At 40.8% G+C, this 23,509-nt stretch overlaps 1 protein-coding gene across 8 annotated transcripts in view; it reads left to right on the forward strand.

The window, feature by feature from the left end:
* Positions 1–23,509, forward strand: part of LOC126279069 (E3 ubiquitin-protein ligase HECTD1) — a 311,851-nt gene that overhangs the window by 223,137 nt on the left and 65,205 nt on the right. For 6 of the 8 annotated variants that reach the window (XM_049979517.1, XM_049979518.1, XM_049979520.1 and 3 more), the window contains one exon: positions 14,235–14,516. The exons of the other annotated variants lie outside the window; for them this stretch is intronic. In XM_049979517.1, coding sequence (XP_049835474.1) covers positions 14,235–14,516 — 282 coding nt within the window. The remainder of the gene's footprint in view (positions 1–14,234; positions 14,517–23,509) is intronic. 8 annotated transcript variants of the gene reach the window in all.

Genomic DNA, 23,509 nt, shown 5'->3' on the forward strand with positions numbered 1-23,509 from the left:
TGGCGTGTGTGTGGTGACACAGGTTGTATACCAGCTGATGGTTATGTGGACACTGATGACTGTGTAGTTGGGCATTCAGCATTCCGAAAATTACTGATACCATTATGCAGCTTTCTAATTTGTAAAAGCCTATTACATTTTCAGTAAGGATGAATAGCCACTCTGCATACATGTATATGCTTAAAAGTGTTGCAAATTATGCTCAGTAGGTCAGCAGTAATCATGTCTGGGTGTGCTTCATGATATATTGTGTTCCTAGTGCTTCAGACTTTAACAACCATTTATATTTGATAATTGACAGAAACCATAACAAATAAGACTGCATGATGTCACACAATCTAAATTGTTATGGTTTGCGTAAATTAACAAATGTAAATGCCAGTATGATTTCTGAAACAATGCCATGGCCTTGCTAATCTTCTTCCTCAAAGTTGTCATACTGAGCTCGACATGACATGAGTTTTCATGAGGCTTTGTATCCTTTGAGACTGATCTCACCTGTTGAATCTTGGTCTTGTTCCTTTACCTGCTTCCTAAGAGTCATTTGTTTCTCATTTTCTTTTCAACCCTTCAGGGTTTCAGTGGTCATTTGTCATTTTTTGCTGACTACTACTTGTTTCTTTATAGTAGTTGTATTTCCGTTTGTACTGAGTGAAGTGACACAGTTGCAAGGCATTCGGGAGGATGACAGTTCTAATCAACATTTAACCATCCATATTTAGACTTTAATTGCTTTCCCTAAATTTTTAAAAGTGAATTGCTTGATAATTCTTTGAAAACGACCCTGCAAATTTCTTTCCTGACTTTCCCCAATCTAAACTTACGCTCCGTCTCCAACAGGACCTTATTTCCAACTAGGCATTAAAACTTTATCTTTCTTTCTATTCTACCCTGTTACAGTTCCCGTTTTGTCCTCACCTTAATTTCCTTTTCTCTTTCATTAACATAACATCCTCACATCTCAGCTTTTCAGATCTCATTTTTTGCATATGTTTCATTTGAGCCCCCCCTGTTTTACTTGTGTGTTGTGTGATACTGGGTTCTGGTTGACATCTTACATAATCCTGGCCCACGTTTATGCAAAATCCAGTCCTCCCTTTTATCTACATAACCACTGACCAGTCCTACAGACTACTTTTCTCAGCATTTGTATCCGTTTTTATTCATGATGCTCCTTCTTAGTAAGTAAGTAAGTGTGTGTCCAGTCTAAAATTTCTAGCAAAATTGTTTGTTAATGTACCATCATGAAATTGGTTTCATCCCGTGTCTGAATAAAAAACTTGTATGTAATGAAAGGTATGAAAAGAACGTTGAGAAAATTGTTTCCAGCAGTTTTGGCAGTGTTATATGAAGGAAAATCTACCATAAATGAAGCTCTTAATTTTTCAAAGCTTCCTGGAAGTTTTAGTTTGCTAGCTCACAAATGACCAACCGCTGGCAGCAATTTGTAAAAACCATGCAACAATTCCTCAAAGAGTCGGAAACAATATATTTAAACAATTTTCATTTACCTTGTACTTTTTTAAGAAATTTCAAAACTTTGTGGTAACAACAAGGAAAGTATTATATTCATTCAGACGCAGTTGTTGTCTTCAGTCTGAAGACTGGTATGAGGCAGCTCTCCATGCTAGTATATCCTGTGCAAGCCTCTTCATCCCTACATAACTACTTCAGTGTACATGCATTTGAACCTGCTTACTGTAACCATCAGGCCTGGGTCTCACTCTACAGTTTTTACCCCCCCCCCCCCCCCCCAGATTACCAGACTGATGCTTCTTTAAGGTGTCAGCATCTTCCCTTTTGGATCAGCAGCTCCTTATTAATTATCTGATCTTCCCATCTAATCTTTGTTAATCTTCTGCAGAGCTACTGTTTTGGGATTTAAAAAATGGCCAAGGTGTATTTGTGATCTAGGGCAATTTTGTTTTATGATAAATTGTTGGAAGATTCCCTCTCTACCTCCCCCTCTCCCTCCCCCCTACCTCCCTCTCTCTTTACCTCCCCCTCTACCTCCCCCCTACCTCCCTCTCACCTCCCTCTCTCTTTACCTCCCCCCTACCTCCATCTCACCTCCCTCTCTCTTTACCTCCCCCCTCTACCTCCCCCCTACCTCCCTCTCTCTTTACCTCCCACCTCTACCTCCCCCCTACCTCCCTCTCTCTTTACCTCCCCACTCTACCTCCCCCTCTCTTTACCTCCCCAATCTCTCCCCAGTCTCTCCCCTACCTCCCCAGTCTCTCCCCTACCTCCCCAGTCTCTCCCCTACCTCCCCAGTCTCTCCCCTACCTCCCCAGTCTCTCCCCTACCTCCCCAGTCTCTCCCCTACCTCCCCAGTCTCTCCCCTACCTCCCCAGTCTCTCCCCTACCTCCCCAGTCTCTCCCCTACCTCCCCAGTCTAGCTCCCCTACCTACCTCCCCAGTCTAGCTCCCCTACCTACCTCCCCAGTCTAGCTCCCCTACCTACCTCCCCAGTCTAGCTCCCCTACCTACCTCCCCAGTCTAGCTCCCCTACCTACCTCCCCAGTCTAGCTCCCCTACCTACCTCCCCAGTCTAGCTCCCCTACCTACCTCCCCAGTCTAGCTCCCCTACCTACCTCCCCAGTCTAGCTCCCCTACCTACCTCCCCAGTCTAGCTCCCCTACCTACCTCCCCAGTCTAGCTCCCCTACCTACCTCCCCAGTCTAGCTCCCCTACCTACCTCCCCAGTCTAGCTCCCCTACCTACCTCCCCAGTCTAGCTCCCCTACCTACCTCCCCAGTCTAGCTCCCCTACCTACCTCCCCAGTCTAGCTCCCCTACCTACCTCCCCAGTCTAGCTCCCCTACCTACCTCCCCAGTCTAGCTCCCCTACCTACCTCCCCAGTCTAGCTCCCCTACCTACCTCCCCAGTCTAGCTCCCCTACCTACCTCCCCAGTCTAGCTCCCCTACCTACCTCCCCAGTCTAGCTCCCCTACCTACCTCCCCAGTCTAGCTCCCCTACCTACCTCCCCAGTCTAGCTCCCCTACCTACCTCCCCAGTCTAGCTCCCCTACCTACCTCCCCAGTCTAGCTCCCCTACCTACCTCCCCAGTCTAGCTCCCCTACCTACCTCCCCAGTCTAGCTCCCCTACCTACCTCCCCAGTCTAGCTCCCCTACCTACCTCCCCAGTCTAGCTCCCCTACCTACCTCCCCAGTCTAGCTCCCCTACCTACCTCCCCAGTCTAGCTCCCCTACCTACCTCCCCAGTCTAGCTCCCCTACCTACCTCCCCAGTCTAGCTCCCCTACCTACCTCCCCAGTCTAGCTCCCCTACCTACCTCCCCAGTCTAGCTCCCGTACCTACCTCCCCCCTCTCACTCCCCCCTCTCACTCCCCCCTCTCACTCCCCCCTCTCACTCCCCCCCTCTCACTCCCCCCTCTCACTCCCCCCTCTCACTCCCCCCCTCTCACTCCCCCCCTCTCACTCCCCCCCTCTCACTCCCCCCTACTTACATTGTTGAATGGCAATTTTTTTTTATGTATTACGTGTGGGAGAACAGGTTTGAATTGTGAGAGAGATTATTTCTTCTAGTGGGTATGTATTTGGAAGTTAAATTGCAATAGCTAATGTCATTGTGTGTTCTCAAATATATTTGATAACTTTTTACAAATATATATATAAAAAACAATATATATTCCACATGACTTGTTTCCTTGCGGTTAGAAAATCACTTTCTGTGCTCAGTTCATTATTCTTTAAAATATACTCTCTCTTCCATTAATGAGTTAATTAATATGTTATGCTGCAAAGGTGTATTAAATATTATTAGAATAAATAGATAAGAATATTTATCTGGTAAATGTGTAGGAAATATTAAACTAGCAGAACTATTTCACACATACATCATTATTCTTGTTGTTGAACTGCTGCTGTTTCAGGCCTCTCTCTGCTTGGACTTGCTTTCTTTTTTTTTTTTATCTTTCTGTTTTTCAAAGTTCTCCCCTGCTGTAGATGGACAAAACAATGAGTATTTCATTTCCTTGGTACAGTCAAATCAATTCAAATCCCTCTGTATTAAATGCGTAGCACTTCACCGAAAACTGTACAAATTGCTACCAGATTTTCCCATTTGTGAATTAGATATACAAATCCCTTATAAATATCCTAAAATATGCTCACACAGTTTGTGACCAATACGTAAATCTCCAGCTGGAAGCAGGCTGTTACTTAGAATCATATTTTACATCAGGCATTCAGTTCTCTATATCAAGTCCACAATTTTGTACACAATTTAAAGTAATTTAGTTCTTCTTTAATCATTGTGAACAAGCAGGAGGAGTTAACACTTTTGCAGCAACTAATAACTTTGAGTTTTGTGTACTGTACTCTTTTACCTATTATTACTCATATTATAAACAGTACACAAAGTTCAGCCAACTGTACTATTATTGTTTATTTATTAATCCGGTGTGTCAACTAACCTACTATGTGACAGGTAAGTTCCTCTATTATGCAACTTTGGAGTAAGCTTTGTAACGAGCAGTATTCTACTTCTGTTGAAAACATTAATTACACTTCCTTTATCAAGACATTCAGCAATCATATAACCTTCCACTCAACATTGGTGTTCTTTTCCTCACTCAAATTGTAGTTCTTCTTTTATTGGTGCACCTATCTATTCATTACCCAATTTGTATGTGCAATCGACTATCTTGCCTATCATTATATGGATTTCTCCCTTCTCTCTATTCCCATATTTTGAGTTAAACTTAAGTTTCTCAACTTAAGTACCTGATTATGAAGTTTTCTCACTTTCTGTCTCTTTAAGTACTCCTGTACGTTCTCCCAAGAGTGATCAAGATATCTATTTGTAGAATTCCACTGGTTTATGGAGAGGTAAAAAAGTTACTAATTTGTGCCGCTATGAATCTTAATCATTTCACTTTGATGTGCTTGGATGTTAGCACATCATGCATCACTGTCTAAAGTTAACCATGTAGGAAAGGTAGATTGCTGTTTACCTTAAAGATAACACACTGAGTTTCAGACAAGCGCAATTAACACCTACACATAAGCTTTCGGCCACAGGCGTCATCAGAAAAAGAGAAATGAAACATACATAATTCATTCATTGAAGCAAGCACACCTCGTGCACACTTGACTGCCAACTCCGTGCCCTGAGCTGCCTGAGTTGGTGGTCGTGTGTGCACGGTGCGCAAGGTGTGCTTGCTTGAGTGAATGAATGGTATGGTTTTCTCTCTTTCTGGCGGAGGCTGTTGCCAATAGCTTATATGTAAGTGACTTTTCATTATGTCTATGTGCAACTTAGCATGTTATATTTATGGTAAATAGCAATCTATCTTTTCCTACATGGAGTTTCCATTGTTTGATTTTGTAGTCTAAAATTAGTGTTTCTCATCCTTCCTATTCTTCACATTGCCCAAGTGTATTCATTTCATTATTTGATTATCAGTCCACATAGGATAGTAAAAAGTATATAATTTAAAGAAGACAGAATGTTAAAATATGAAAAGACTCTTATAAGGAAACTATAATAAGAACTAGTAAGCCACATATTTACACCAACTTCATGGCATGGTGTCCAAAAATGTACCCCAGTCTTTATCTCAGGGTCCACATGTCAACCTACTTACTTCTTTTTGTTAATAAGGACGGGAGGGTATCTACCTTCCACATGAAAACTCCATTTCTGCCTCTTTTTTTAATCATCCATAAACATTTACAATCACTGTTTCAAGGAACATAAAGTTTAGATGTAAATGTGTAATATGTCAGAACATTGAAAAAGTAATTCAGTATGAAAGGATGGTGATAATCTAATAATCATGTGGATTTGAATGCAGTAGTAGGGGAAGGAATAGAAAACAGTGGTAGGGGAGAATATGGGCTTGGTATAGGTATAAGAGAGCAGAAAGGCTAATCGAGGTCTGCAGTAAATTTCAGGTAGTAATGGTGAACACACTGTTCAAAAATCACACGGCAAGGCCTGGAGATATTGGAAGATTCCGATTGGATTATATCACGATCATACTGAATTTCTGAAGTCAGATACTAGATTGTAAGGCATACCCTGGAGCAGTCACAGATCACAACTTAGTAATGATGAAGAGTGGACTGAAGTTAGAAACAACTCATCCAGAACAATAAATGTGGAAACAAGTGGGATGCTGAAGTAGGAAGGAATGATGACACATTTGAAGTTCTACAAGACTGTAGATACTTTGATAATACCACAGTAGGCAGCACAGTTGTAGAGAAATGAGCATCTCTAAAGGGGATAATCACAAAAGCTTAACAGATAGAAATATGTACAAATAATGGAACTGTGAATAAACCTTGGCTAACGCAAGACACATTGAAATTGATTGATTGAGAAAAGAAAGAACAAAAGTGTTCAGGGAAAGACAAGAATACAGTGGCATAAGTCACTGAGGAATCAAATAAACAGGAAGTGCAGGGAATCCAATGCAAAATGAGAGCAAAAAAAGTGAAGAAACTGAAAAAGATATAATTGTTGGAAGGACTGATCTAGTATACAGAAAACCACCCAGCCTATGATGAAATAAAATGGAAGGGTGGCAACATTAAGACTGTAGTGGGAATCTTGCTGTTAAATACAGAGGAGAGAGTCAGTAGGTGCAGAGTGTGCATTGAGGGCCACTATGAGGGGAAGAACTTGTCTGATGATGTGAGAAAAGCAGTAGTGGGGCTCAATATGGAAGTCATCCAGTATTAAGAGGCATAATGTAGACAGTGTTCCTTTGGAATTTTCAAATCATTGGGGAAGTTGCAAGGAGATGACAATTCAGGCTTGTATCTAGAATCAGTGAGTCTGGAGATAGACTTCCAAAATCATCTACACAGTTCTGAAGATAGCAAGGGTTGACAACTACAAGAACTATTGCACAGTCAGCTTAACAGTTCATGCATCTAAGTTGCTGAAAAGAATAATATCAGAAGAATTGAAAAGAAAATTGTGTATCTGTTAGACGGCAATTTAGGCTTTTGGTAAGATAAAGGCACCAGAGAGGCAGTTCTGATGTTCCAATTAATAATGGAAGCAAGACTTATGAAAAACCAAAACACTGCAATCAGGGACTATGAAATAGATGTAGTTCAGAAATTCTGCTTTCTTGGAAGCAAAATAACGTGATGGAGAAAGTAATGACATAAAAAGCAGTCTACCACAGGCAAATATGGCATTTATAGCTGGAAGAACTGCCTTCATTCATGAATCCAACTGTAGTTGAAGAAATTTCTGAGACAGTGGACTGTGGGGAAATCGGAAAGGAAGATAATTGAAGCATTTTAGATGTGGTGCTTTACAAAGATGTTGAAGATTAGGTGGTAAGGCGGGTAAGATAAGGAATGAGGTTCTCCACAGAACTGGCAAAGTAAAATGTTTGAAAAACACCGACAAGAAGGGGTAGGATGATAGGGCATGCGTTAAGACTTCAAGAAATAACTTCTGTGGCACTAAAGATTGCTGTAGAGGGTAAAAACTGTAGGAGAAGAAAAGAGGTTAGGGTTTATCTGACAAATAGTTGAAGATTTTGAACATAAGTGCTGCTCTGAGATGAAGTGGTTAGCAAAATAGAATTTTGTGGCAGGATGCATCAAAATAATCGGAAGACTGATTATTTGAAAAAATAAATTTGTCATTTGTCTTATGTGGTCTCTACAAATGTTAAATTTCATTATAATTTAGCGTTTCCTGTTTGTATTAGAAAACTGAAGATTTGTTACCCTCCTCCAATCTCTCACAGTTTCCTTATGATAAATTGTAATACCTCTTGACCACCATTCACAATTTATAGCCATCAGCTTGTAGAGGATTCACATTGTTTTGGATGTCACCCATTGTCTATGTTGCACGTCTGAAATATAGAGAACACATAGTATGCCGATTACACAGTTGAAATAGGCTATTTTTGGATAGAAATGGAAGTAGTTAATGTAGCAATGAAAAATGTATTTAAAGGAGTGGACTCATCACAACAGGTAGTTGCTTCTAGTTTTTGACAGAACTTGTGAAGTACAGTGTGCATCTAATTCTGCGTGTAAATTAATCTTGAGGAAAAGAATAGAAAGAAGGAAGTATTACTTCAAATCAATATTTTGAGTTGCTTGAGGGATATGGTTTATCCTTGTCCACCAATTGACAAGAGAGAATAAGTGAACAGCCCTAATATTTTGTTTCTTAGAATATAGCATTTTACACACACACACACACACACACACACACCATTTTCACAAACAGAAAATAACATTGAAGTCGATAATAAACCTATCAAGTGCATATTTAAGGGTGCCTCTTATCAGAACAAATAATGTTGTGTGCAGGTATATGATGATGTATTTGACATTTGTTGTAAAAACACAAAAATCAACTCCATGTTCAGTCTTCAATGGTTAATTAATCTTTCCACCTGTGACTTTCACTCATTCCTGTCTATTGTGAAGACTATAAAATTTAAAACTTTCCCGGCCTCTAGATTCTTTCTTAAAGTTGTGCGCAAAGTGCTAGATGATTGTAAATATCCACCATGATATTTCAGCGCAGAGTCATCTGGCCATCTTCAGTGGAATACTGGCAAAAATACCTTAAGCTTTCCATTTTAAGACCCTATCAGCATGTGGATAGTGTACAAAGTTGTCACAGTGCACATGCTCCTTGAGCACATACAGTTCTGCTGCATGTCAGTGTACTGCACCACACACATTCTGTGGTGAAAGCTCACTTCATTGATATCAGGTAGATCGTCTTCAAATGAAACAATTGCAGAATTATACCGGCTATGCAAAGCAGACATATGGTGGCAGCTGACGTTATCATATGTACAATAGCTTACTTATTCACCTTTGCTCATCGTAACAGAACTCCAGATTTGGGAACGCAGTGTGGGTAACAGCTGTCTTCTGTAAGAAGGCTGGCCACCAGGAGAGACATATGTTGTTCATAAAACTCTTTGGTAGATAAAAAACAAAAATGCATTGAGGAGGTGAAATGTCGCCTAGTTGTTATTCAGTACAGTTGCTGTGAGTACTTCAGGCAATTTAGTGTGTGCTCTAACAATACTGTAATGTCAGCCCCCAAACCATGTGCCAGTTAGAAATAGCAAGTTCACCAGAGCCACATTTGCAAAAACCAAAACGACATCAGAACTAACTGATGTGTTATCGCTTTCCAGCCTAAGTGATTTAATTTTGTTGATGAAATCTGTAGACTCTCTTATGTGATGTGAACACTTGACTGGGTGGTCTGTTTTTTAATGACCTCCTTTGGTAGAGAACTGGAACTGTAAAGTTTCATTGTTATTCTCATCACATGATTAGTAGGATCCTTATCAGTATTATGGCACACTGAGTTACACAATTAAACACTGATCTTGTTAATATTGTCATCCTGTCCTATGACCATGGTTGTTACCTTTACCCAATTTGACCACTATTTTATCCATGTTTGCCTGTAAGTTGCAGAGGGCAGCCCCGCCACAGGTGAAACGTTTCTCTTCAGTCATACATACTTATTATCTAACATTGAGTTTTTCACACACTCTCATGGTGTTGCCTTGAAGGGTTCTGTCTCTCCCCTGGTAGCTAATCTTTTTATGGAAGATTAGACGAGCAGACACTCGACCCAGCTGTTTTAAAACCAACAGAATTTGGCTATACTTTGATAATACTTCTATAGTTTGGCCTCACGGTTTGGACATTCTGGAGTTTGTGCAGCATCTAAAATTTATAAATGAAAACATAAAGTTTGCTGTGCAGCTGGAGGAAGTAGGTTGTCTGCCATTTTTAGTAATCTTCATATGACTTAAAAGCAGTGACACATTTGGACATTTGATATTTCAAAAGTCCACTCATACAGACCTGCTTTTCCAGGCTACTAGTTGCCACCATCCAGCACAAACTGTGGGCCTTGTAAGATCTTGATCGACTGAGCACTGAACTCATTCTGTCTCGGATGCCGATGACATGGGAATGGAAAGAATACACCTATGAAGTATGTTCCTGAACAATGGATATTCGTCCCAGCAAGTACAGGTAGTGCTACAGATGCACAAATGGCAGTACAAGGAAGAGGATGAATCTTTCGAAACAACAGCCTATTGTACATTCATTGCAAATATTTCTGCGAAAATAGGCAGAGTAGTAAGAAGACTTAAGGTTAAAGTAATCTATCTCAGCATTGTTGGGATGTATCAAAAGATGAGTTAGGGCAGCATCTGGCAGGTGTTTATACAGTTCTGTGCGAGTGCAGCAAATGTTACATGGCGCAAACGATGCACACTGTTCAGTATCACATCTAGGAACTTGAGCAGCATTCTTGTGTGGGAACCTCTGAGCCACCAAATCCACTATTGCTGAGCACTGTATCTTTATTGGCCATTTGTTGAAATACAGTAAGAAAACTTTTGGTCCATAGAGCATTTCCATAAGCAGAAGTTCCATCATCAGTGAATCAGAGGAAAGAAAGCAGTCTGTAAGGACTGTTGCTTCCAGTTAGATTCTTTATCTGCAATTTTACTATTTTAAGATGATCAGTCTGATATCAGTGTGGCAAGCTTTTCCCACAAAAGGCGTGCAGTGTACTGACATTCAACTAATGAACATGCACTCCAGCAGAGGGGTTTTAAGTAGGGGAGACTCAGCATATTTTCAATGGAAGATACAGCAGAAGACTGTGCTAAAAAATCGTGGCAACACGTTACCAACAGATAGACCAAAATTTTGTGGAAGAAATGTGAAGAAGATAGTCATGTCGTATACCTCTGAACTGATGTGATGTATAGTCTCGTCAGGCCAATAATTCCCTTGCCATATTTCTGATGTTTGTTTTATGATTAGATATGGTTACTTTCTGGCATTGTTTTCAAACTCTGGAATTAATCTTGCTTATATACAGGATTTAATTGTTGCTGTTTGCCTTGGATTGTTGTAAGATAGAATGTAATTTGATCCTTTCAGCCTGTTCTAGCAGTAAGTGAAAAATTTTTAAAAAATTCTTAGGACTGTTTTCGTCCGTGAACCATTGAAACTAAAAGCAAAAGACTTTAGTTTTGTGGGCCATGAAGTTTTTCTTACTTCCCAGTAAGCTGCCGCCGACACATACCTTCCCGCGCACCCCTCCGTTCGCTTCTTTAAAAGGATGGAACTCCCACATATAAAACAGCTTCAGGCGTGTGATTATTTACAAATGAGTTAATGTGCCAAATATGTGATGTTTGCTGGGTAAAACGTGTATGATTGAAGATGTAAAACCTAAATTATATTGGTTTTATTAATTTTAGATTATTGATGCATAAACTAATGAAAAATTCAAAACCAAAACTGGTAAGCCAAGAGAGTGTTAACCGCTCTATTTGCCAATGTAAGACCTTTCTGTTGAACTAATTATTTTAGACATGATCATAGCAATAGAAAGCAAAATCAAACAGTGAAAAATCCAGGATGGAATAACAACAGCGTTATAGAAAGGCTATATTGTTTCTCAACATAAAGAGGGTACATTGAACCTCAGACAGGCACAACAAAAAGACCACAATCCATTCGAGCTTTTGGCTAAAAGGTCTTATTCTAAAGTAGAAAACACACACACTTCCTGCTGCCTCCCCTCCCCCCTCCCCCCAACACACACACACACACACACACACACACACACACACACACACGGCCACTGTCTCTGGCCACTGAGGCTGAAAAAGATAGTTTTTCATGCAGTGTTTATGATGTCATATCTCCTGAATTGTGTTGTATTGTGACGTGGTTTTACAAGTACATTGGGTGTGGTAGATGTTTTTTATTATTATTATGTCTGAAAACTATATTGGGGACAAAGTTAAGTAGTCAACTGCATGAACAATGAAAATGTATTTAATGATAAACTTCCTTTTCTTTATTAACAGAATCTTCTGTCGGTTCTTGGTAGAACAACATTATAATAATAAATGAAAAGCACCAGTTTGCTTTTGTTCTACAATATTACTTTTATTGATAACCGATTTTCGGCTTACAAGGCCATCTTCAGATATTTACTTTGTATAATACTCAGTAAATGTCTGAAGATGGCTTTGTAAGCCGAAAACCAGTTAGCAATAAAAGTAATATTGTAGAACAAAAGCAAACTGTGCTTTTCATTTATTATTCCTTTCCTTTCGTAATTCTGTGTGGGGTGTCACCTATTATTGTTTCAGAAAGGTCTGAAACTGTGTAAGTTTGTTGGAAGTCTCTAAGCACTTTCACTGTCAAATACTTGGTGAATACAGTTGGTCTAATGTCATGCTGTGAGTTACACTGTCTTGGAACATACATACTGTTTCTATCTGTAATACTTGACTTGTTCTTTTAAGGAATGGTTCTCCCTCTTACAGAGATGATTATGAGGGCATTGCAAAGTTTTAAATTTGGACATTTTTGTTATGTTAAACTTCTAACAAATGGCTGTACCTCTCAATGAGTGGATTGTGACTGCATTTTAAAGTTTTAAATGTGGTCAATAATTCTGTGAAATGAGGTGCTGCTGAAAATAAACTTTTGTTACTCCTAGAAGCCCTTAGACAACCTGCAACTGGGTCCAGGTGACAATTTTAACCGCTTAGTAATATAGGTGGTTACATAGTCATGCACACATAATGCAAAACACTGGGGTGTCACACATATATTCAACCGTGCGATCCCACAGTAAGGCACCTCAAACTGTGCTTCATGCTCTTGCAATAGAAGAAGTCATGCACAGAGGTAAAATGGTTACATGTTGTTTGCAATCAAAACTGAAATTGTCTTGCGCATTGATATGTTTAATAAAGGTCCTAACTCCAGCTGGTGTACACATTTGTCACAGTGAAGGGAAACACTCGAAAATATAGTAAAATACAACAAAGTAATGCAGCAGACAACAAGGGCCACTTATAACACTGTGCTATTAGCTGGCTGACATTAGTTGCAATCGAAAACAAATAACTACTGGCCCCAGCCTTCTGACTTCTGTCGATTCAGAATGAGGGAGCTGTGGAACCAACTTTAAGTTTACACACTGTAAATTTGGCAAGGAAGATAGTCCAGAAGTTTATTCAGTAATGGCATTTTTATCTGAAAACACTTACTAATGATTACATCTCGTTGAATTACCAATTTTCGGAGATATCAATTGCCAAATTATTTGAAAAGATACAGAATAGCTACTCATTGGACCACACTACACAGCTCCAGTCAACTATTGTCCTGTTTCTGCATTGTTTGGCCTATTGAAGGCATGCACCTTTATGTGCCACTGTGAACAAAAGTCATTTGGAAGGTACCTGACTCCAAATTCCATTACATGCAATTCCCTTCACAGTGTTCACTCAGAACCTTGTTGATATGGACCTGCCTCCACTGACAACAGCAACTTCTGTCAGGTTTTGAAACCCACTGTCATTGACGAGGTGAGACGTTGGTCTCTGGTCCATCTTGGTTAAAATTAATTATGACCACTGTTTCTACACCATGTTATGTGGCTGTGATTGATACAGCGCACCTTGAAGGCACACTGGACAATCTGTATCGATACAGCAATATATCTGCCAACTTCAGCCAAGGTATGGTCACAGGCATGTTTAAACACAATTCCTTTCTACCATTTTGCCAAATCTCAATGTTGAACCATTCTAATGCATTGCTTCCATATGACTAACTGGCATATACTCATCATTCCACTGCCATGAACAATCTCAATAAATGAGGGTCACATGACTGCCTGCTACATCCTCTATCCCATCTACAATACTCCAAACGGTCCGTTATGCCCTTTTAAGGGGGTGACTACTATTTTGTCTGGTGAGCATGAAACTGTAGTTAATCATGGTGCATGCAGCAAATAATTATCAATATGAAGGAACACAAAGTTAATACATCAAACCCAAAATACACAGATTGTGTTGGTACAAGAAAGCACTAAAAGATTGCAAATAGAAAGTTTTATGTGGGTAAAAGTGCATGATGCTTTGTGTTTTAGCAATGAATTAAGATAATGTCTTCCCAAACGTGTGACAGCATTCGTAAAAGTTGATGAAAAAATTAGCAGAAACAATAATACTTGAGAAAACCTAATATAACTGATGAGTACTAAAGAGAAAAGAAAAGGAGCATCTTGTAGATGTGATAATTCTATTATTTTTACATTTTTTATGTATATATTTTTTTTTTTTTTGAACACACATTCTAAAATAGAACAGAACAGCATGGTGAAGTAGAAATAACAACCCTACAGGTTCAGCTGCTGGAGGCAAGAAGGAATGTGCTCCAATGTCAGTATCAGTGCCTAACCTAAGTGCAAGTGGTGGCTCCTGCTGTCCACCGGAGCGCGAAAGCCCTGCCGCCGCCGGCCTGCTAGAAACGTTTGCCGCTGTAGCTCGCCGTCGAGCCCGGCAGCCTGTTCCAGCGTCATCTGGCGGTGGGCCGCCTACCTCTGGAAATGCAGCAACTCTCTTCCCACGAGGGCCCGGTTCTGTTTCTGGCCTTGTTCGTCTAGCACTCTCTTCTAATTTTCCAGGTGAGTGGACAGAAATATTTTGGAAGTCATCTGAGAACAAGTCATGTGGAATTTTATTCGAATACAGTTGTTGTGTGGCAACTACTGCAGTACCTGCAGGGGCCTTTCATGTAATTCTCTTGTACCTACGTTGCAAGCAAGGGCATGTTGTGTAACAGTGTAGGAGGACAAATAGTGTTAAGTAGTGTTTGTAAATCCTGCTAAACATTTTTTTTTGAGGGGGGGGGGGGGGGGGGGATGCGTTATTGACATGGGGATCATAAATCTTAAAATGAAAATGGTGAAAAGAATAAGGCTATAAAAGTTTCTCTGTCCCCCCCCCCTCCCCCACCCCGTTGATATTTATTTGATGCCATTTTTGATGAGCTCTCAAGATTTTTTTTTTTTCTTCCTGAAGTGATCTTTTGATACTTGGTTTGGTGTATGAATATCTGAATTGTAGAAGAAATGTAAAATTTTTAGGGTAAAATTTATTTATTTTGTTAATGTAGGAACTTCGGTTAATGGTCTACTCCTGCTCCTTCTCCTCCTCCTCCAGTCTGCAGCTCCTGGTTTCACGGTTGCGTTTTCACTTCCCGAGCGCAGGGTCCGGGGTTCAGTTCCCAGCGAGGTCAGGGATTTTCACCTGTTTCAAGATGACCGGGTGTTTGTGTTGTCTCCATCATTTCATCATCATTCATAAAAGTGATGAGATTGAACTGAGCAAAGATTGGGAATTTGTACGATCGTGGATAACCGCGCAGTTGAGTGCTCTCTCTCTCTCTCTCTCTCTCTCTCTCTCTCTCACACACACATATATATATATATATATATATATATATATATATATATATATATATATATATATATAACAACAAAAAATAATCGTGTATGCAGTGATTACTACATGTTGAGAGTCCTTGCATGTTCGTCTCCCTTATCGCCATTGTGATGCTCATATCAACTTCTTCTTAAACGTGTGACTAGATCATTATAGCAAAAGCTTGAATATGTCCTATTGTTGCAGTTTCAAGATGTATCTTATGTATCCTAGCAGTAAGGACACCTATTGAATCGCTCTTTGTTACTGCTGGCATGTTATTAACAAATCATTGCAGCCTATTAAATCTAGGACACAGGATTGATCTACTGCTAATCAGCAGTAATTACTAAAGTATGCCCTGTTTCAAAAAATGAAAAAGTGGCAAGTTGCAGCCATACATATATAATATTGTTAGGCTGTTTTATTTATGAAGACAGTCTTCCCCTGAATTTGAGGAACAGCATTAATGCAATGTGGAAATGAGTCGTATCTTTTTCTGTGGTTGCACTAAAGTATAGTATTATTTCCCACATCATGCATGAAGTTAACTGTATGACATGAGTGTTCTTGGAAACACTGCATTTGTGTTAGAGGGAGAAAGGGGGACGGGGTTGTTAGATTTGTGCTGTGAATCGAGGCAAGATGAGATGTGAGAGAACACTGGTCATGATCGGTTATTCACATGTCCGGAGTCCGGACAACAGACACAGAATAAGTGCCTGACCGAGCAGAGTTGTGTGGGGGCCAGATATTAACGGCTCAGTCCTTCCTTCAGCAGGTGAGTCGCAACCGGTTGGAAATTCAGCATTGCAGCACTCTAGACTGCATCATAATGTGTTATTTTATTTAACCAATTTTGGCCAACAAATGGCTGAAGTCATCAACTGTATGAGAAATATTTGGTGTTGGTGGTTTTTTTTTTTTTTAAAAAAAAAAAAAAAAGTTCATGCACAGTGCAAACACATTGTGGCCATAGAATAACTTGCACTTTATTTCCTGAATGCCCTTGTATAAATGGTGTGCAGCTTTGAAGCTTTACTCACATTTTGAGATTCGGTTGCTTCTGGATGTTTATGATGGAACTTGAATACAACACTTGCATAAAAGGTACTGTTAAATAGTGGAACCTTTTTTGTCCTAAGAAAACAGTGTCTCTGTGTGATAAAACAAATATATTTATAATCCACTTGTACAACAAAAGAGTAATTTTACGCAAATACTATACTGAAGACAATTGTGTGGTTCCTGAAGCGGCGCAGCACCCTTTTCAGTAGTTGCAGGGGTCACAGTCTGGATGATCGACTGAGCTGACCTTGCAACATTAACCAAAATGGTCTTGCTGTTCTGGTACTTCGAATGGTTGAAAGCAAGGGGAAACTACAGATGTAATTTTTCCCAAGGGCAAGCAGTTTTACTGTGTGGTTAAATGATGATGGCGTCATTTTGGGTAAAATATTCCGGAGATAAAATAGTCCCCCCTTCAGATCTCTGGGCAGGGCCTACTAAGGAGGGCGTTGTTATCAGGAGAAGCAAAACTGGCGTTCTACAGATTGGAGTGTGGACTGTCAGGTAGAAAATTTATAAAGAAAATGGATAGGTTAAAGTTACATAAGATGGGAATTAGTGAAGTTCGCTGGCAGGAGGAACAAGAATTCTGGTCAGGTGACTACGGGGTTATAAATACAAAATCAAATGGGGGAAATGCAGGAGTAGATTTAATAATGAATAATAAAAATAAAATAGGAGCACGGGTAAGTTTCTACGAACAGCATAGTGAACACATTATTGCAGCCAAGATGGACACTAAGCCCACATCTACCACAGTAGTAAACGTTTGTATGCCAACTAGCTCCACAGACGACGAAGAGATTGAAGAAATATATGATGAGATAAAAGAAATTATTCAGATAGTGAAGGAAGACAAGCATTTAATAGTTGTGGGGAACTGTAATTTGATAGTAGAAAAAGGAAGAGAAGGAAAAGTAGTAGGTGAATATGGAGTGGGGGTGAGGCATGAAAGAGGAAGCCGCCTGGTAGAATTTTGCACAGAGCATAACTTAATCATAGCTAACACTTGGTTCAAGAATAATGAAAGAAGGTTGTATACATGAAATAGGCCTGGAGACACTGGAAGGTTAGGTTTCAGATAGATTATATAACGTTAAGACAGAGGTTTAGGAACAAGGTTTTAAACAGTAAGACATTTCCAGGGCCAGATGTGAACTCATGACCACAATCTGTTGGTTATGAACTGTAGATTAGAAATTAAGAAACTGCAAAAAGGTGTGAATTAAAGGAGATGGAACCTGGGTAAACTGAAAGAACCAGAGGTCATAGAGAGTTTCAGAGAGAGCATTAGGGAACGATTGACAAGAACAGGGGTAAGAAATACAGCAGAAGAAGAATGCTTTGAGAGACGAAATAGTGAAGGCAGCAGAGGATCAAGTAGGTAAAAAGATAAGGACTAGTAGAAATCCTTGGGTACCGAAGAGATATTGAATTAAATTGATGAAAGGAGAAAATAAAAAAATTGTTAATGACGCAGGCCAAAATGAATACAAATGTCTTAAAAATGAGATCAACAGGAAGTGCAAAATGGCTAAGCTGAGATGGCTAGGGAACAAATGTAAGGGTGTAGAATCATCTATCACTAAGGGTAAGATGGATGCCATCTACAGGAAAATAGAGAGATTTGGAGAAAAGAGAACCACCTGTATAAATATGATGGGGCTCAGATGGAAAACCAGTTCAAAGCAAAGAATTAAAAGCAGAAATGTGGAAGGAGTATATAGAGGGTCTATACAGGGTGACGTACTTGAGGGAAATATTATGGAAGTGAAAGGGGACATAGGTGAAGATGAAATGGGAGATATGATTCTGCGCGAAGAATTTGACAGAGCACTGAAAGACCTAAGTCGAAACAAGGCCCCGGGAGTTGACAACATTCCTTCAGAACTGCTGATAGCCCTGGGAGAGTAAGCCATGACAAACTGCACCATCTGGTAAGCAAGATGTATGAGACATGCAGAATACCTCCAGATTTCAAGAAGAATATAATAATTCCAATTCCAGGTGTTGACAGGTGTGAAAATTACCGAACTGTCAGTATACTAAGTCACGGCTGCAAAATACTAACATGAATTCTTTACAGACTAATGGAAAAACTGGTGGAAGCAGACCTCGGGGAAGATCAGTTTGGATTCTGTAGAAATGTTGGAACACATGAGGCTATACTGATCCTACAACTTAATTTAGAAGATAGTTTAAGGAAAGGAAAAAACCTACATTTGTAGACTTAGAGAAAGCTTTTGACAATGGTGACTGGAATACTTCCTTTCAAATTGTGAAGGTGTCAGGGGTCAAATACAGGGAGCAAAACGATTTTTACAATTTGTACAGAAACCAGACTGCCGTTGTAATAGTGGAGGGCATGAAAGGGAAGCAGTGGTTGGGAAGGGAGTGAGACAGGTTTGTAACCTATCATTGATGTTGTTCATTCTGTGTACGGAGCAAGCAGTAAATGAAACAAAAGAAAAATTTGGAGTAGGAATTAAAATTCATGGAGAAAAAATAAAAACTTTGACAGAATTAAAAACGTCATTGGCAAACCTCAGAGACAGCAAAGGACTTGGAACGGCAGTTGACTGGAATGGACAGTGTTTTGACAGGAGGATGTAAGAGGAACATCAACAAAGCCAAAACAAGGCTATTGAAATGTAATCGAATTAAATAGAGTGATGGTGAAAGAATTAGATTAGGAAATGAGACACTTAAAAGTAGTATATGAGTTTTGCTATTTGGGGTGCAAAATAACTGATGATGGTTGAAGTGGGGAGGATATAAAATATAGACTGGCAATGACAAGAAAAGCGTTTCTGAAGAAGAGGAATTTGTTAACATCGAGTTTAGATTTAAGTGTCAGGAAGTCTTTCCTTAAAGTATTTGTATAGAGTGTAGCCATATATGATTGTGAAATGAGAATTATAAATAGTTTAGACAAGAAGAGAATAGAAGCTTTCGAAATGTGGTGCTACAGAATAACGCTGAAGATTAGGTGGGTAGATCATGTAACTAAGGAGAAGGTACTGAACAGAATTGGGGAGAAGAGGAATTTGTGGCATAACTTGTCTAGAAGAAGGGGTCAGTTGGTAGGACATGTTCTGAGGTATCAAGGGATCACCAATTTAGTATTGGAGGGCAGTGTGAAGGGTAAAAATCGTAGAGGGAGACCAAGAGATGAATACACTAAGCAGATTCAGAAGGATGTAGGCTGCAGTAGTTATTCGGGGATGAAGCAGCTTGCACAGGATAGAGTAGCATGGAGAGCTGCGTCAAACCAATCTTGGACTGTAGACCACAACTACTACTGCTACTACACTGAAGAGCCAAAAAAGCTCGTACATGTGCCTAATATCGTTAGGTTCCCACGATTATGAAAAAGTGCCGCAATACAATGTAGCATGGAGTCGACTAATGTCTGAAGTACTGCTGGAGGGAATTGACGCCATGAACCCAGCAGGTCTGTCCATAAATCTCTAAGAGTAAGAGGGGTTGCAGATCTCTCCAGAACAGCTCGTTGCAAGGCATCCCAGATATGCTCAATAATGGTCATGCATGGGGAGTTTGATGGCCAGCAGAAGTGTTGAAACACAGAAGAGTGTTCCTGGAGCCACTCTGTAGAAGTTCTGGACATATGGGGTATCAAATTGACCTACTGAAATTGCCCAAGTCTGTGCGATTGCACAATGGATATAAATGGATGCAGGTGTTGAGACAGGGTGCTTATGTACGTGTCACCTGTCAGTCGTATCTAGACATACCAGGGGTTCCATATCATTCCAACTGTACGCGCCCCACACCGCCAGCCCAGCAAGTCCCCTGCTGACATGCAAAGTCCATGGATTCTTGAGGTTGCCTCCATACCTGTACATGCCCATCCACTTGATACAATTTGAAATGAGACTTGTCCTACCAGGCATCATGTTTTCAGTCATCAACAGTCCAGTGTCAGCGTTGATGGGCCCAGGTGAGGCGTAAATCTTTGTGATGTGCAGTGATCAAGGGTACATGAGTGGGCCTTTGGCTCCGAAAGCCTATATCAATGTTGTTTCATTCAGTGGTCTGCATACTGACACTTGTTGATGGCCCAACATTGAAATCTGCAGCAATTTGTGGAAGGCTTGCAGTTCTGTCATGTTGAACGATTATCATCAGTCATCGTTGGTCCCATTCTTGCAGGATCTTTTTCCCGCAGTGATGTCGGAGATTATAGGTTTTGCCAGATTCCTGACACCACATTCAAACTCATTTAAATCTTGATAACCTCCCCTGTAACAGCAATAGCCGATCTAACAACTGTGCCAGGTGCTTGTCTTACATAGGCATTGCCGACCACAGCATCATATTCTGCCTGTGTACATATTTCTATATTTTTGTAAATAAAATAGAAAGAAACTTCCACACGGGAAAAATATATTAAAAACAAAGATTCCAAGACTTAACAAGCGGGAAAGTGCCGGTAGACAGGCACAATAAAATAACACACACACAATTTCTAGCTTTCGCAACCAACGGTTGCTTCTTCAGGAAAGAGGGAAGGAGAGGGAAAGACGAAAGGATGTGGGTTTTAAGGGAGAGGGTAAGGAGTCATTCCAATCGCGGGAGCGGAAAGACTTACCTTAGGGGGACAAAAAGGGTAGGTATATACTCGCGCGCACACACACACACACACGTCCATCCATCCATACATAGACAGACACAAGCAGACATATTTAAAGGCAAAGAGTTTGGGCAGAGATGTCAGTCGAGGCGGAAGTGCAGAGGCAAAGATGATGTTGAATTACAGGTGAGGTATGAGTGGCGGCAACTTGAAATTAGCGGAGATTGAGGCCTGGTGGATAACGAGAAGAGAGGATATATTGAAGGGCAAGTTCCCATCTCCGGAGTTTGGATAGGTTGGTGGGAAATGTCCAGATAACCCGGACGGTGTAACACTGTGCCAAGATGTGCTGGCCGTTCACCAAGGCATGTTTAGCCACAGGGTGGTCCTCATTACCAACAAACACTGTCTGCCTGTGTCCATTCATGCGAATGGACAGTTTGTTGCTGGTCATTCCCACATAGAAAGCGTCACAGTCTAGGCAGGTCAGTTGGTAAATCACGTGGGTGCTTTCACACGTGGCTCTGCCTTTGATCGTGTACACCTTTCGGGTTACAGGACTGGAGTAGGTGGTGGTGGGAGGGTGCATGGGACAGGTTTTACACCGGGGGCGGTTACAAGGGTCGGAGCCAGAGGGTAGGGAAGGTGGTTTGGGGATTTCATGGGGATGAACCAAGAGGTTACGAAGGTTAGGTGGACGGTGGAAAGACACTCTTGGTGGAGTGGGGAGGATTTCATGAAGGATGGATCTCATTTCGGGGCAGGATTTTAGGAAGTTGTATCCCTGCTGGAGAGCCACATTCAGAGTCTGATCCAGTCCCGGGAAGTATCCTGTCACAAGTGGGGCACTTTAGGGGTTCTTCTGTGAGAGGTTCTGGGTTTGAGGGGATGAGGAAGTGGCTCTGGTTATCTGCTTCTGTACCAGGTCAGGAGGGTAGTTGCAGGATGCGAAAGCTGTTTTCAGGTTGTTGATGTAATGGTTCAGGGATTCAGGACTGGAGCAGATTCGTTTGCCACGAAGGCCTAGGCTGTAGGGAAGGGACCGTTTGATACGGAATGGGTGGCAGCTGTCATAATGGAGGTACTGTTGCTTGTTGGTGGGTTTGATGGGTTTGATGTGGACGGATGTGTGAAGCTATCCTATTCACCCTCCCACCACCACCTACTCCAGCCCTGCAACCCGGAAGGTGTACACGATCAAAGGCAGAGCCACGTGTGAAAGCACCTACGTGATTCACCAACTGACCTGCCTACACTGTGATGCTTTCTATGTGGGAATGATCAGCAACAAACTGTCCATTCGCATGAATGGACACAGGCAGACAGTCTTTGTTGGTAATGAGGATCACCCTGTGGCTAAACATGCCTTGGTGCACGGCCAGCACATCTTGGCACAGTGTTACATCGTCCGGGTTATCTGGATACTTCCCACCAACACCAACCTATCCAAACTCCGGAGATGGGAACTTGCCCTTCAATATATCCTCTCTTCTCGTTATCCACCAGGCCTCAATCTCCGCTAATTTCAAGTTGCCGCCATTCATACCTCACCTGTCATTCAACATCGTCTTTGCCTCTGCACTTCTGCCTCGACTGACATCTCTGCCCAAACTCTTTGCCTTTAAATATGTCTGCTTGTGTCTGTATATGTATGGATGGATGTGCGCGTGCGTGCGTGTGCAAGTATATACCTATCCTTTTTTCCCCCTAAGGTAAGTACTCCTTATCCTCTCCCTTAAAACCCACATCCTTTCGTCTTTCCCTCTCCTTCCTTCTTTCGTGAAGAAGCAACTGTTGGTTGTGAAAGCTAGAAATTTTGTGTGTGTGTTATTTTATTGTGCCTGTCTACCGGCACTTTCCCGCTTGGTAAGTCTTGGAATCTTTGTTTTTAATGTGTTTCTATATTTGATTATGCATGCCTATACCAGTTTCTTTGGCGCTTCAGTGTAACTTCTGTTTCTGTATATGGTTGAATGAAAGAATATGAATGAGAAATGTACGTGGGTGCCAGTCAATGTGACAGTTCATGGCGTACACAAATTTCCTGTATTATAATCTGCTCACAGAAAATCAGTGGTAAACTATTGTTAATGTTGGTGAGAGTTGTGTTGTGTTGCTATCACATAACAAATGTCTTATATTCAGATTGTGAAATTTTGACCATTTTTTTGGCCACATTTCTTCCACTGTATTTTAGCAATGACAGCAAAGTGTTTTCTGTTGTGTTCCATTGTGTGTCCACTCTACAAATTATCTCCATTTAGCCACAGTGAACATATTTGTATATTGATCTGCAGTAGAAGAAACTGTCAGCTTGTTGTTGGCTGTTTTATTGTTATCGTGTTGGTGGTTCTTGTCCAGTTTCAATGCTGTCTTTGCAATCCTTGGGAGAACACAGTTGAAGACTCATGTGTAGCACCCACTGTGAGTCTACAGTCAACACTGTGTTATGTTGTACAGTCTATAAACTGTCTGCAGCGTGTGGTCTAGTTATGTGTGTCTCTGCCTTTATATTGCAGGATGCCGAATTTG

The sequence above is a fragment of the Schistocerca gregaria genome, chromosome 6 (assembly GCF_023897955.1).
Source record: "Schistocerca gregaria isolate iqSchGreg1 chromosome 6, iqSchGreg1.2, whole genome shotgun sequence".
Lineage (NCBI taxonomy): Eukaryota > Metazoa > Arthropoda > Insecta > Orthoptera > Acrididae > Schistocerca > Schistocerca gregaria.